At 34.5% G+C, this 16,915-nt stretch overlaps 1 protein-coding gene across 1 annotated transcript; it reads right to left on the minus strand.

Annotated features, from left to right (window-relative positions):
• Nucleotides 1–6,250: 6,250 nt before the first annotated feature.
• LOC140021168 (receptor-like protein EIX2) lies at nucleotides 6,251–6,879 on the minus strand. The gene is made up of 2 exons (XM_072071940.1): nucleotides 6,663–6,879; nucleotides 6,251–6,549 (listed from the first exon to the last, which is right to left on the minus strand). Exons 1-2 carry the CDS (start codon nucleotides 6,877–6,879, stop codon nucleotides 6,251–6,253), a joined length of 516 nt encoding a protein of 171 aa, XP_071928041.1.
• Nucleotides 6,880–16,915: the final 10,036 nt, after the last annotated feature.

Raw genomic sequence — 16,915 nt, forward strand, 5'->3', positions numbered from 1 at the left:
ACTGCCAGTAGAGCTGTTAGGATTATATGTAGTATTTACGCACCACTTAAAGGCATAAATCTGTCTCGCATTGAAGCTAATCAAACAAATTAGCAGGAAACACGAGAATAATATACTTCTGGAGATCATCTTGATTAGAATCAGGCAGATCAAAAGTAGACAGTGGTACATTTTTGCATTCAGGCATGCTTGACACTTGAGATGGAAGTATGAAATGCACTATGCTAGAGAACTAGTCACATAGGAAGACTTCTGAAAGATCCATGGACGTGTTACATACTTTCATTGATTTGTGAAAAGGGGAATCACGAAAGTAACGAAAAGTCTTTGGTCTTTGATATTGAACTAGGAGGCATAAACTGCACCATACATGGTGGCAACTAAATAGTGCATGCCTAGTTAAACGAAAATTATGCAGGCACTCCTCCTCTATTCATGTTTCTATGTATGCACATCTTTATCTATAGTGCGTGTGTCTATACATATCTATTAATATATAATATAATGGTGTTTCTTCCTTTTTTGTAATGCATAATATACTCTTACTTAGATAATAATCAATTTAATCTAGCAAACTCCTAATTCATGTCACTTCATGATCCTATGATTCCTATCTCAATATCACATAAGAGAAGTGCTGAATTGAATTACCTTCTTTTTTTTATTTTTCTGAAAGCTCTATTAGTTCCTCCGATGAAGTAAATTAGAACCCTAAATCTCTAGCCACAACTCTTTGTCAAGAAAAATCAGGTACCATAATTTACTCCCATAAAATATGTAATTAAGCATAGGACAAAACTCATCAAGATGATATACTTTCCATGTGAAGAGATTGACTTTATTTTGAACCTTATATGTAACCTGTTTGAGGTCAAAGTCATTCAGCCATTAGATATGTAAGTCCGACAAAAACCAACAATCAGCAACTGATCCATGGCTGACAAGATGTAGAAAACAGGAGGGCCAATCTACAAAACCAGCAGCATATACCAACAAACCAAGGGTGATGTGTGTTTACAGAATAAAAAATTGAAGCATCAAGTTTATTAATTGTTATTGCATGAGTATAGGTGTTTTGTTTTAAATTTCTCAAGTGAAGCTATTTATTCCTTTTCTTATGAACATAGTTAATTTGTTTTGATACATGACTGTACCTTCATATTCTAATTATTTCATTCTTATTAAAAAAAAAAAGAATTGTTCTTCAACTTTGATGGTTCATTGTTGTCCTAAACTATGCTATTTGTTTTTGAGTAGTAAATTCCCATCCTGAATTCGAAATTTCATTCAACTTGGATTCATTTAGAATCAAGGATTAAAAGCTGTGATTGTCTTAAAAAGTTTGAATTATATGGGTCATCTTTTGGATCAAGTATTGTGGAAAAGTAGTGAATCTTAAATCCTACTTAAGAGTAAGTCCTTAATGCCCAAGAATATCTTGTGATTTTTCTTTTACATTTGGTGCTGCAACATACAGGTGATTGTTAATGTATTTTTTCAACATTTTTTGTATCACTGGTAGTGATTGACAAAAATATAATTTTTCACATGTACACTTTCTCAGAAACATATGGTCCACAATAGAACTTCCCCAGTCTCAAGAGAAAAAAAGGTAATGCCTTCTTTCTAAATTCGTATCTTTCAAGTCACTAAATATATAAGGCACCATTCTTATCAATGTCAATTATGCCATCCTTTCATGTAAGACCGTGAGATAACTGGCAAAATCATCATCTTTTTGCAGCGAATTTTTTGTTGCTATTGTAGTGAATGCTAAAATCATTAGATTTACTTGAACCAATTACTTCTGCAAACTTCATGCAGCTCTTCATATTAAAGTGTAGATTTTTTAATAATCAATTTAACTTATCAAGAAAATGAAGAAAGAGAAGTAATGGCATGGCATGTCATGACTTATACTCCTGAGTACGGATAAACTTTAATAGAGCTTGCAAGTGTAATGGATTTTTGATTGTAGTAAAAAGCCTTTTGAAGTAACTCATGATGGTGCAAGTGCTCCTCTCCCTATATGATTTTAGTTTATTCTCTGATTGTAATTGTAGCTTTTAGTTCACTTTTGATGCCCACAAACCTGGGGCCATTATAGTGGACAAACTTACTTTGGTATGAGAACCTAATGTATAGCAATTTTTTGTGTGATTTGTTGTATAAAAAGTTTACAAGTTTCCTACATTTTGATTTGGAAACTTTCAGGTTCAACATTATAAATAAACAATGCCGTAATGCGTAACAATTTATTCCATTATACTAAGTAGATTCCTTAAGTTGAGTTACGTTCTTAAATGTAAAATAGTGCTTGAATACTTTGCTTAGTTAAACATCCTCTTTCTTTTTCTTAGACATTGGTAAGTTGATCTCTATTCCTGCAAAGTAGCTCAATGTAGAACTATAAGTGTAACTATGAATGCTTATTCTATCAGCAAAAATATGTAAGCTTACATGAATATAACATGATGCCTTTTGAAGGCATCAACATGATAGTTACTCAATTGTGTTCAATGTATCGTTACACAAACTTTATGGGTGATTTTTATTTATAAAGCTTGATAAGATTCAACTTAATACATTTTTATCCAAAAAAACCCAAATTTCCTTCCATTTGACAATTTTTAAGACCATTCTTAATATTGACTTTTAAATGATGACACAAAAAGAGAAAAGAACTTTAAGATCATTTGTTACTGTTAATCTAAATTAATGCTCAAGGCATGTATATGAACCTTGAACTGTATTTTCATCTACATACATAGAAAGACCCAATGTACAATTACTTTGAAAAGTATCTTTCATGTAGCCTTTATTTTACTCATACAATAGTGGAGAATAAATCATAATAGCATGAATTTTTCCTTCTCTATTATTTTTTGTCCTAAAAAATAGAGATTGGACAAAATAGTTGTTGGATTTAAGTTTCCAATGAAGATAAATAGTACTAAAACACACAATGCGAATATAGCTGCATATGTGTTTGAAAGTTTAGTATTCTTTCATGCTGTAAATTTTTAGACTAAAGAAAGGTAGTTTCGTCTAGGGAAAATTAATATTTTCTTTAATCAGCTTTCATGACACTTAAAATTAACATATAAAATGGAGATATTAAACAACGTATTGGAAAAAAGTCGAAGGACTAAAGTGATAAAACAAATAGCAAATTCTGTAGCAGGAGCCTTGTCTTATTCTATGTGGGAGTTGCGACTTGCAAAGATGCTGTTTTTTATACAATTGTAGTATTATTATAACAAATATAATGTTTGCCTTCAAGTCATCTGTCTCTCGCTTATTTTGTTAGACGTAAATAACTTGATCAGAAGGGATCATGTCATGACACCATCAGCTATTCAAAAAGATTGATTTTAGATTTTGTATTGTAATTATGCAGCAAACATGAAAAAGTTTTGAGGTATGAAATGGGTGGAATAAGTCTTAAATTAACTTCATGTACTTTCCCCTTTTTTCCTTTTTTTTGGGATTCTAAATTTTTCCTCAAATTCTAAGCTATTATCTAGAGACTAAAAAACATTAATTGTCTTTGTTCACAAGTGTTTAGCTCTATACGTAATTGGTTGTCCATACAAAATTAGATTTCGTAATGCTCCTTTTACGTGACTACTATATGAGTTTGAAGGTTAATTAATTTACTTGCACCAACTTTGAGTTTTGCTAATTCTTAATAGTATGAGGACTTCCTGATTTTTATTTTTTTTTTGGAGTTCTTGAATTGTTCGCTTTCCTTTGAAAATGTAACCTTCTTTGCTAGATACTATATACTAGTTGGTATCAGTAGGGATGACCTTTCAGGTCAATCTTATTATACTTTTCAAGTTTATATTAGAAGAGAGTATCAAGGAAACAATCTCATAAACATAAATTTTCTTTCTCCTAATTTTATTGTAAGTTGATAATGAAGATAGGAATCACAAAACCCATTAAGAAGCTTCACTTAATGGAATGAAAACTTCTTCACATATCCACTGTTTAGCAAATATTGCATTCCAGACAATATAATATTTTCCTCTTTATGAAGTCTTATGCTTATCCAATTTTGAATCCTATCGCTGGCCAACATGTATAGAATCAATTTGGAAGCTCTATAACTTAATAATTGTACTAACTAGCAAATCCTTAAATTAAAGTTTCGGTTGATATTAATAAAACAGCTACTTATGAAAAAAAATTAAGTATAAACTTATGACTTTAAAATGAAAGAACAAAAAACCCACACACACATATATACATGTATGTTTGTTTCAAAACTTTTTATAAAATTATATCAATTCGTACCTTTTTTATAGTTAACTCTTTAAGTTATCGAAAATAGCATTAAGTAAATATATTTTATGTTCTGGGATGGGATGGATTGGTTGGGAGATCTTAGCACTTACACACTAAAAAAATGTAAACAGATTTTATGCATACAAACATAAATTTACAAAAAAAAAGGTCTCAATTAGCAAGTCTATGCTATCTCTTCCTCTTTTAACCTACGTGGCTTATTATATCTTATCAAACGTGTGCAATCAAGTTTTATCCACCATCGTATCCATTGATATGTGCATGACTTTCAACAAATGAATACATACTAAATATTACATCAATATTGTTAACAGTGTTGTACAAAAACAATTTTCTTTTTTTTTCGCACTAAAAATATGATGCTATGATTCCATATGCCCAAGCACTTCTATGGGACATCCTATTGAATCAATTTTTTACATCAAGTATGTCACTAGTTAGAAGTTTTTCTTCATATTTTGTAGTAATAGTTCTGTTTCATCTTTTCTACTGCAATTTTTGGACTTTTGTGTTTTACATCAAATCAGTTTAGTGGTAGTTTAGACCAAGTTCTTTATTATACCTTTTTTGTCATTTCTTATTTTCATAAAAAGGCCACTTATAGGTGATACTTACCTATCAAATGATTTATAGGCACTCAAACGGATTCTATCAATTATGGCATTTACATTTTTATAGTAACCATATTTGTCATTTTACACATATAACTTGAAACCAAAGTATCATACAATATCTTATTTATCACAATAATTGTTTATGTCTTTCTAGAAGTTTATGCATCAACACATTATAGCTAACAAATAAAGACAAATGATTATAAAAGAAATGAAAAGATTAGAGATCATTTGAAGAAAAAACAGTAACAAGGAAAAAAAAATTGAACACACAATTAGTCAACATGGCTTCATAGAAAAAGCAACTTCTAAAATAAGTGTTTCTATTTATTTATTTTTTTTGTTAATTCTTTGCCTACAGTATATATAACATAGAAGTATGATAAGTTTGAGTGCAACAAAACGTGCAATGTACGTGCACTTTCCTAGTATATATATATTGCTAACTCCTATGATTCGAATACACATCAATTCTCGAGTCTCGCTATTATTTGTTACATTTAAATAGGTTTGAGGTTGAATCATATCATTTGAAATATGTTCTTTCAATGCAAGGGACGAAGAAAAAAAAAGAAAATATTTTTTGTCTAAAATAAAAAAAAATTGCAATTTCCCAAGACTCATTTCTATTGGTTCTACTTTATTTCTCCCTTATCTCGAAATAATGAATTGAGTCCGTATAGGCATTTTGGATGCTGCTATTGAAATAGCCTTTCTAGCTATATATATATATATATATATATATATATATATATATATATATATATATATATATATATATATATATAATGCAAGTCACTGTAGCAAAGCATTCCGAATCTAAACGTTATAAACCAAAAGCATAATGAAGTAGTATGTTTTGAGAATAAAAGCCTAATTTCTGATGACCACCAGCATGTAAAAAAATTTCTTTGAAAGCTACTGCTTTATGGTCCTATCTATTAAAATTGGTTATGTTATTCTTTTGCTGATATAAGTTATTAGGATTCTTTATTTGAAAAAATAAACTTATTGAGCTATAATTTTCTTGTATTGGACAAATGCATAAAATAAATCCTTAGAAATATTTGGAAAAAAAATTACAAATCACAATAGGTTGCAAATTATGAATGTTAAGTTCTAATTAGTTCTCTACGATCAGCATATAAAAGTAAAAAGAATAAGTTAGACGAAGGAATGTTTAAAAAAATGTGAAATTTTCAAAGAGCAAATTATGCTACGGATAATTGTGGCTCCTTAGTGTGTGATATGAAAAACAGAGTATAAATGCTTTTATAGAAACTTACTCAACAGAAATTCCTCCTCAGGCGAGTAGTCTTTACCTAGATTTTGTCACAGGCACTTTCTATAAACTTGAAGTATGCATGGCGCCATGACTTCTTGAAGAGAAGGATTCCCAAAACTCCCAAGAGCCCGACAGCAAAACCCGGTCCTATTCCAGCATAAAACCAAGACCAATCAGATTCACTGTGGCCTTCATCCTCATCAATAGGCCCATTTTTGGTAGGCAATTTGTGTTCCCAGCAGTTGTTTGGGAGTGGTTTGCCACAGAGTCCACTGTTTCCTTCATAGATGGATGGATCGGTCAAGGTCTGAAGTTGATTTCCTGATGGTATTGGCCCTGAAAGTTTATTGTGTGACAAATTCAGGAAGTTGAATGAGTACAAATTGGATAAGCTTTCGGGGATTGCACCGAAGAGTGCATTCATTGATAGATCAAGTGTTTCAAGTTGCCAATCTTCTTGGGGATTCTTCCAGTCAAATGATTTTGTGAAAGATTCAAAACTTGTAATTGAACCAGCTCCATTATCTCATCAAGGATCTCGCCAACTAAATTATTTGCTGAAAGGCTTATGGATTTAACAAGTAGAAGGTCCCATGAGTAATACTCAACTTCTTCCTCCCTTAATGTCTTGAAGGCTTTCTCGTGGATAAATGCCCAAACCTCCATCTAAATGTCCCATGGCAGTAATGTTGTTAAAGCAGTAAGGAATAAATCCACTCAAGTTATTATGTGCTAAGTTCAAAACTCGGAGACATGAGAGTTGGCAGAGTGTATCAGAAATAGGTCCGTGGAAGTCATTTAACTGAAATTTTAGAAACCTTAAATATGATAACTTTTCCCCAATCCAAGCTGGTATAGTATCCTTTAGTCCATTGTCACCGAGATCAAGAGCTTGCAAATATCTTAGATGCTGCATTGAGGTAGGGAGCTTCCCAACGAATTTATTTCCATTCAAATACAGAGTAGAAAGTTGCCACAAGTTACCCAGTGAACTCGGAATTTGACCGAATAGACTGTTATTTGCCAAGTTTAGGATCCCCAGGCCTCGCAAGTTTCCTAGACACAGAGGAACTCTTCCGGACAGAAGATTGTTGGATAATTTAAATTTTCCAACTTGCCAAGTCTTCAGGGATAGTACCTGTGAAATGGTTATCATTTAGAAAGAGACCTCACAATGATGGATCCAATCCGAATTTCATGGAGTTGAAAAGGAGGAACCCATGAGGAGCTCACGTTCAGAGCGAGTGAGTTTCTGGATAGGCCCAGTGACTTCAGCTCTCGGAGTTTCGAAAAAAGGTCTTCAGATAGGACACCAATTAATGAATTGTAACGAATGTCAAATGCTTGCACCTTCGTCAGCTACCAAAGATTGGTCGGTATGGTACCATTTAATTTATTAGAGGACAATGATAGATTAGTTAGTTTTGGAAGCTAGCCAATTTCACTTGGTATTAGTCCTTGAAAATTATTATCCCTCAGATCCAAATAAGACTGTTTATGTTACAAAATGATTTCAACATTGAAACATCAAAACGGTTTGAACGTAGATCAAAATGAACTAGAGAGGTCATTTGGTCAAACAGGCCATGAATTGGATCAGAAAGATTATTACCAGCAAGACGAAGATCATGGAGGCCAGTAAGATTACGGAGCCAAGGAGGGACCGTGTAGTTGTTGAAATTATTTTCACTGAGGTCAAGGAAAGCAAGAGATGTGAAATTGAAATGTGAAAGATGAGGATGGATGAAAAGATCACAACTATTCAAGTCTAGTGTTGTTAGTGAAGGAAGCATGTTAACTGACTGTAACCCATCTTGAGCATCTGTAAGGTTCACTCTGGACAGGACTAGGACTTGTAGAGAAGAAAGCCCAGCAACCCACCCGAGATCCTTAGTCCTCAACCAATTCTGTATTAGGAAGGAATGCCTGACGGGGTTTTGCTATACGTACAATTTAAAAAATCAGAAATACACCCGTTTTACTACAAGTATACAGGTCAACTAGTAGTTGAAGATATATATCGGGTCTATCCCATGAGGAAGATTGAACAATTACTGGCACTACTAAAGTTTCTCTATTATTTAGACTATCAACGAATTATAAGAAATGAAACCTACTGAACTTATGCAAAATAACAAATGAAAACTTCTTAGGTTATGGTATTCTTAACTACTCATGCAAGTGCTACTTTTGGATCATTGAATACTACTATCTAGGCTAGTTATAGTGTAATTTCCTTATGCATATGAATCGTACTTTCATAGTGAATCAATTATACTCATAACTAATCCATACATATTCTCATGGTTATGAAATTAGCTACAAGTTCATTTCTTCAATGAAATTACATGAAATAAATTATTAAAACCACATAGGTACACCTCTACTCTCGTGAGTGTACTCCTTATGTTTAGCACTTCTTGAACGAGTGTTAAATCTCAATTTTTATTGCAGAAACAACACCTTAGATAATCACAATTAATGGTACCAGATTAATCATGATTTAAAGAGCTACAGTGCTAAATAACTTGCTCAAATAATAGCAATCAAATAGCCAAATAATAAATACTATCAATCATAGAAAGTTCAACCAAACCTCAGGCATAAACTTTAGAGACACATAAATAACATAAAATCCAAAACTTGTATATTAGCTAAACTTAGAATCAAGTACAAAAGATAAAGAGTTGGAGAAGAGATAACCCTTGCCACATGAGTTTCAACTCCTCCTTCTTCATCCCAATCTTCATCCTAATCTAGCTAATATGCAAGAGTGGATGAGCTATACTACTCTATACTAAACTAATCTAACACACAAAAAATGGTAGAGCTACATTTCTGCAGACTCCAAGCTTCTCCCGTATGTCTCTCCTTCAATCTTGCAATGGTTTTGCCTATATAAAGGTAAAAAGTGGTCAAGGAATGAGGTTTACACCTCCCTTTTACAGCTGCAAAGTGGTTGTCACATGTCTAGCATTACATGTGACTTGTTGGAGGTAAAATCAAGTTGTCCGCGTAAAGAGCAGTCTTTTCTGACCACAATCCAGCCATAAATCCGGCCAAGTTCCGGCCGGATTGCTACAGTGACTTTTTGTGTAATTCTATTCAATTTCCAGCTCTGGTCTGATTTTGTCTCAACTTCAACTGAACTTTTCTTGATGATAGAAGCTGATTTAACTCTTGACCAAAACATAAAACTTGTATCCATTTGAGTTAGCTTTCCAATGCATCAAGAATCACCTCATTTGGATTTGTATAGGCTGAGAAATGACTGAAATACCTTGACTGCTCAATGCCCTGTTTCAGTTTCGATCCATAGAAATTGGCTACTGTAATTCGGCTTTTTGACCTGGAAAACCTTAGAACTGGATTTCGATGTCTTCACCAAAGTTGTAGGCCTATATCTTATCTTCAAATTGGTTTAAGAATCATCTCAATCCGATCATTGTAACTCAAGTTATAGCCTACAATGATTCAAAGAAAAGGATTGCAACATAAAAGGTACGGGAGGCAAAAACTCGTGACATAATTTTCTTAAACAGAAATTAATGAGGTATTTAAACTAAAAAGTTATAATCACTCATTTCCCATGTTCAAAGAATAATTCTCCTAACATAGACAAGCAAATGAACTAACTTAAATGAGATGCAATTCTAAATAATATGATTAACACATATAGAGGATAGGAGATAATATAATAGAAAATATCACGCAAATGAGAAAATATCCTCAAAATGAAAATATGTATGAAAATGTAATGAATATCACAAAAAATGAATCTAACGTACGAATGATCTAAGGGTCTAGTGTTGGACTAACCCATTTCTAAAATTTCTTACTAGCGTTGGACTAGCAAGTAAGCGGAGGGGGAAAAGCCATAACTAATTGGACTAGTGTGGTGACGTCACGCATTAATAATACATAATAAGACAAATAAGCATAGATTAAAATAAATAAACACATAAAAGCACGTAGCACGTAACGCATAAACATAATATCTAAATGCAAAAAGAATCCTAAGGAAAGCAAGTAAGGCACATAACACATAAGTCACATAACACACAACTTACCTATTATATCGGGGAGCCTAACTACAATTCTAAAAGGGAAAAATATAATAAAACAAATCTAATTATCCTATCTATTACATTTTTGAGGTATTTAAATGCCTCTCAAATAATTATAAAATTAACTAAACAAACATAAGAAAATTTAAATGAACATTCAAATCAAATAAACAAAGCATATAAAGATATATAAACACATAGGAACACGTAGGAGCACATAAGAGCATGTAATTGACATTGGAATAATAATAATAGGGGTACATCCCTTTTGAAGTGGTGACCTAATGGAGTTACACAGCCCTATTTATACTCTAAATGAACAAAAGAATCATGACACCAATTTAATTGAAAAATAATAATAATAATAATAATTCATCTTAATATGTCAAATGCATGGAAATTTAAGAACATCTAAAATTTACAATTTAAATATATTCAAAAGTGACATAATTAGCTATTAAAGGAAAGAACCAATCATAATAAAGAGAGACAAAACTCACTAGGGACTGAATTGCAAAAATTGAAAACTTTTGAGGATAAAAATTATATTTTCCAAAGTTCAAGGGTCAAAATTAAATGAAAGATAAAATTCAAGGACCAAAATGTAATTAATTTAAGGACCAAAGTGAAAGAAACTTGAAATGTTCTGGGCCGCAGTAAAACTACACTAAAGATCAGGGGCAAAAGGTGCAAATTTTGGTTTTTGATTTGGGCAGGAAAATGGCCATCGGGCCATCATTTATTTCTTTGGGCCGAACATTACCCAAGTCCAGCGGAAAGTCCAAGACAAAACACACAAGCCAGCCCGTCTTTTATCACTCAAACCCAACCAAAATAAAGCATGGGTCTGACCTTCTACCCCAATCACAAATAAGAAACAAGCCCACCAAAAAAAAAATTAGCCCAACCCACTTTCATTTTTTCTTTTCTTTCCTTTCTTTTCTTTTTCTTCTTCTCTTTTCTTTCTTCTTCCTCCACTTCCCATCCGTTTCTTTTTCGGCCGAAGAATTTTTAGCTGGCAGCAATGGCAGCGGTCCGGCGGCGCCGGCCACCTGCGAATTTTCCAGTCGCCAAAATTTCTCAAAATACGCCTCCCTACTCCATTTCTCTCGTAGAATCCGTTTCCGGAGTTATTTTTTACAATAAAGGAAAACAAAGTGGTCAAAATTGCAAAAATCAGTCCGATTTTTATTCTTTTATAACTCTTAAACCTTCACCAAAAATCATAAAAATGATGCCAAAACCCTCCTTATAACCTCTACATTACAACTGTAATCTTAGTTTGACAAGTAAACAACAACAAAATGATGCATTAAGTCAAAACAGCCCCAAAAATGAAGAAAATTATTTTAATGCTTATAAGGCTCAAAAACTCCAAAATTTTGGATAACTAAGCATTTCTAGGATTTTTACTAGCTGATGGTCATCCATTGCTGACAAAAAAAAAAAAAGCACAAAAGATTCACTAATTTGATTTATTTTTCATTTTGGCATTTTCACAAACACTTGACATGCATTCATAGGCCCGTTTCTTTTTTCTTAATTTTGTTCATGGCTTATTCCAAAAAAAACAACAACATCAGCAACCAATTTATTTCACAAAACCCACAAGATTATTGATCATCAAAGTCGAAGAAAAGAAGAAGAAAAAATCGAACCAATTTGCATTAAAATAAGGATCAACTAAATCTTTGCCAAATTTCCAGGAGCTATCTCGTTGGAATCAAAACAAAAAAAATAAAAGGAGAGACTTACAATGGTTTTACAATGGAGATTATTATGGCAATGGTGGTGGTAATGGCACTAGCAGCAAGCTCCCAAGCTTCCCCTTTTTCGTCTGTGGCTTTCGTCTGTCGAGGGAGAGAGCCGAGAGGATGTGAGAGTTGGAGTGTTTCTCTTCTTCTTCTTCTGTGAGAGGAGCCGAGAGATGTGTTGGGAGAAAAAGTGGAGAGTTGGTTTTTTTTTTCTTGTGTCTTGTCTCTCCTTTGTTTCAAGAGAGAGCTAGAGGGACTTGTAGCCAAAGTGGAGCTTGTGTGTAGCATTTGCCAAAATGATGATTCTCAATGAATGAAAAGAAAAGTCCATGGCCATTGAGTTGAAAATGGGTTAATAGTTAATTTGGTGAAACAAAATGATTATGATGATTTTTTGATTTTTTTTTTAGTTTTCTTCTTTTTCTTTTTTTTTTTTAGTTTTTGTTATTTTTTTCCTTTTTTCTTTTTTTTTAAAACTAACCTGCAAAAAATGAGAAAATGCACATTAAAATGCAAGAAAATAAATAATTCATTAAATAGATAAAAATTCAGGAAAACCTTGAAAATTGACAAAAATTTGGTGTCTACAGCTTGCCCCTCTTTGTCTAGAGTTTCGAAGAAACTGAAGACAAAGACGTAGACACCAAATTACTTACCTGTCTCTTCTAACTGCAATTGAGCTAAAGTAACAAGGTAACACTTGGCCATAATTATTAAACAAAAGATGTAATGAAATTATAAAAACGTGACCGAACTCATGTAGAGTTGCCTACGTATCCCGCCATGGGAATCAGGTCAAATGTAATTAGAATACAAGTGAAACCCCAACGAAACAAGTACATTGACTATCTGTGATCTTTACAAAAATTGAAAAAGTTTGAACTCTCAGAACTTCTAAACATGAAATACAAAATGAATGATAAAGCGCAATTATTAATCAAATAATCAAGAAAAACGGTCAGTGGGATACGACCCAAGCCTGTCGAGATTGGTGGGATAAAATCCAATCCCAACGAATATAAAAACGGTCAGCGGGATAAAACCCGAGCCTGCCGAGATAAGTGGGAATAAATCCAAATCCAACGAAAATAAAAACGGTCAATGGGATAAAATCCGAGCCTGCCGAGGTTGATGGGATAAAACCCGACCCCAACAAACATAAAAATGATCAGTGGGATAAAACCCGAGCCTACCGAGCTTGGTGGGATAAAATCCAATCCCAACGAACATAAAAACAATCAGTGGGATAAAACTCGAGCCTGCCGATTCGTGGGATAAAACCCAAATCCAACGAAAATAAAAAAACGGTCAGTGAGATAAAACACGAGACTGCCGAGATTGGTGGGATAAAATCCAAACCCAACAACCACAAAAACGGTCAGTGGAATAAAACCCGAGCCAGCTGAGATTGATCGGATAAAACCTGAGACAAACAAACGTAAAAACAGTCAGTGGGATAATATCCGAGCCTGCCGAGATTGGTGGGATAAAATTCAAACCCAACGAAAAGAAAACGGTCAGTGGGATAAAACCCGAACTTGCCGAGGTTGGTGAAATAAAACCCAAACCCAACAAACATAAAAACGGTCAGTGGGATAAAACTCGAGCCTGCCGGTTCGTGGGATAAAATCCAAATCCAAATAAAATAAAAAAACGGTCAGTAGGATAAAACACGAGACTGCCGAGATTGGTGGGATAAAACCCAAACCCAACAACCACAAAAACGGTCAGTGGGATAAAACTCGAGCTTGCCGAAGTTGGTGGGATAAAACCCTAACCCAACGAAAATAAAAATGGTCAGTGGAATAAAACCCGAGCCAGCTGAGATTGATGGGATAAAACCTGAGCCAAACAAACGTAAAAACAGTCAGTGGGATAATATCCGAGCCTGTCGAGATTGGTGGGATAAAACCCAAACCCAACGAAAAGAAAAACGGTTAGTGGGATAAAACCCGAACTTGCCGAGGTTGGTGGAATAAAACCCAAACCCAACAAACATAAAAACGGTCAGTGGGATAAAACCCGAGTCTGCCGAAATTGGTGGGATAAAACCCTAACTTAACGAAGATAAAAACGGTCAGTGGAATTAAACCCGAGCCTGTCGAGATTGGTAAGATAAAATTCAAATCCAACAAACATAAAAACGGTCAGTGGGATAAAACCCGAACCTGCCGAGATTGGTGGGATAAAACCAAAGTCCAACAACATAAAAACGGTTAGTGGGATAAAACCCGAGCCTGCCGAGGTTGGTGGGATAAAACCCAAGCCCAACGAACATAAAAACAGTCAGTGGGATAAAATTCTAACCCAACAAAAATAAAAACAGTCAGTGAGATAAAACAAGAGTCTGCCGAGATTGGTGGGATAAAACCCGAACCCAACAAAAATAAAAACGGTCAGTGGGATAAAATCCGAGTCTGCCGAGGTTGGTGGGATAAAATCCAAGCCTAACAACATAAAAACGGTCAGTGAAATAAAACCCGAGTCTGCCGAGGTTAGTGGGATAAAATCCAAACCTAACAAAAATAAAAACGGTCAGTGGGATAAAACTCGAGCCTATCGAGGTTGGTGGGATAAAACTCAAAACGTAACAAACATAAAAATAGTCAGTGGGATAAAACCTGAACCTGCCGAGGTTGGTGGGATAAAATCCGATCCCAACGAATATAAAAACGATCAGTGAGATAAAATCCGAGCCTGCCGAGATTGGTGGGATAAAAGCCAAAACCAACAAAAATAAAAAATGATCTGTGACATAAAACACAAGCCTGCCGAGGTTGGTGTGATAAAATCCAAGCCCAACAAACATAAAAACGGTCAGTGGGATAAAATCCGAGCTTGCCTAATTTGGTGGGATAAAACTCTAGTCCAACGAAAATAAAAACGGTCAATGGAATAAAATCCGAACCTGCCGAGATTGATGGGATAAAACTCGAGCCCAACAAAAATAAAAACGGTCAGTCGAATAAAATCAGAGCCTGCCGAGGTTGGTGTGATAAAATCCATGCCAAACAAACATAAAAACGGTAAGTGAGATAAAACTTGAGCCTGCCGAGATTGATGGGATAAAATTCGAGCCTAACAAACATAAAAAACAGTCAGTGGGATAAAATTCGATCCTACCGAGATTGGTGGGATAAAACCCAAATCCAACAAAAATAAAAACGGTCAGTGGGATAAAACCCGAACCTGTCGAGATTGGTGGGAAAAAAATCAAATCCAACTAACATAAAAACGGTCAGTGGGATAAAACCCGAATCTGTCGAGATTGGTGGGATAAAAATCAAGCCCAACTAACATAAAAACGGTCAGTGGATAAAACCCGAACCTGCCGAAGTTGGTGGGATAAAACCCTAGTTCAACAAAAATAAAAACGGTCAGTGGGATAAAACCCGAACCTGCAGAGATTGGTAGAATAAAATCCAAACCCAACAAACATAAAAACAGTCAGTGGGATAAAACTCGAACCTGCCGAGATTGGTGGGATATAACCCATATCCAACACAATAAAAACGGTCAGTGGGATAAAACCCGAGTCTGCTGAGTTTGGTGGGATAAGATCCAAGCCCAACAACATAAAAACAATCAGTGAACTAAAACCCGAGCCTGCCGAGATTGGTGGGATAAAACCCAAATCCAACGAACATAAAAAAGGTCAGTGGGATAAAACCCAAACCTGCCAAGGTTGATGGGATAAAATCCTAACCCAACGAACATAAAAACGGTCAGTGGAATAAAATTCGAGCCTGCTGAGATTGGTGAGATAAAATCCAAGCCTAACGAACATAAAAACGATCAGTGGGATAAAATCTGAGCCTGCCGAGGTTGGTGGGATGAAACCCAAGTCCAACAAAAACAAAACAGTCAGTGGGATAAAATTCGAGTCTGCTGAGGTTGGTGGGATAAAATCCAAACCCAACAAATATAAAAACGGTCAGTGGGATAAAACTCGAACCTGCCGACGTTGGTGGGATAAAACCCTAACCCAATGAAAATAAAAACGATCAGTGGGATAAAAACCAAACCTGCCAATATTAGTGGGATAAAATCCGAACCCAAAAAAAATCTAAAAACAGTCAGTGGGATAAAATCCGAACCTGCCGAGATTTGTGGGATAAAATTCAAGCCCAACAAATATAAAAACGATTTTGAAATCACTTTTGAAATTGCAATTTTTCAAAATTTGCCCCAATGTTAGGCCCCCTTTTTTTTACTTCTTCTTCTTCTTTTTGTTTTTTTTTTTAAAGTTGATTCTGCCAAATTTGGAGCTCAGTCCTTTTAATATTGGCCCTAGTGTAAACCATGTTTAACAAATGCCACATTTTTTATGCTTTCGAGAAAACAGAAAGAGTGATCACATAATGTCACCACCATGTGATCCTTTGTGGCCCCTTTGGCCTTGAGAAACATGCAAGCATGATCTTTCGATGTCAAAACTGCTCTCCAAGAGTTGAGCTGAAACTTGTGTTAAATCTTCTCAATTTTCTAGCGTCAGTCAGCCATACTCCACTATGTATCACAAAACATCTGTTTCTAATGACCATATTTGAATGAATGGCCCTTGAAAAAGAAAGATGTCGCATTTGACCCCTTTTGATGTCGTCAATTTTGATGACCTTAACCTTTCGGATTTTCATTGAGGTCACTCCCCATTTTCTTTTTCTTTTTTTTTTTTGAGCAAAGACCAAAAAATTGCCCTAATGTGGAGCTTAAGATCTTGAGAGGCTTGACCCCATCTCTTGCAGTAATTTTAGAAGAAGATTTTCATAATCAAATGAAAAACTTTTTGCACATGTTTGAGCTGATTGGTCGAGAGAAAATTTGCTCATCCATCTCCATGAGAACAAGCGCTCCTCCGGATAGTATTCTTTGATCAATAAA

This window comes from Coffea arabica, chromosome 11e (genome assembly GCF_036785885.1).
Source record: "Coffea arabica cultivar ET-39 chromosome 11e, Coffea Arabica ET-39 HiFi, whole genome shotgun sequence".
In the NCBI taxonomy this organism is placed as follows: domain Eukaryota; kingdom Viridiplantae; phylum Streptophyta; class Magnoliopsida; order Gentianales; family Rubiaceae; genus Coffea; species Coffea arabica.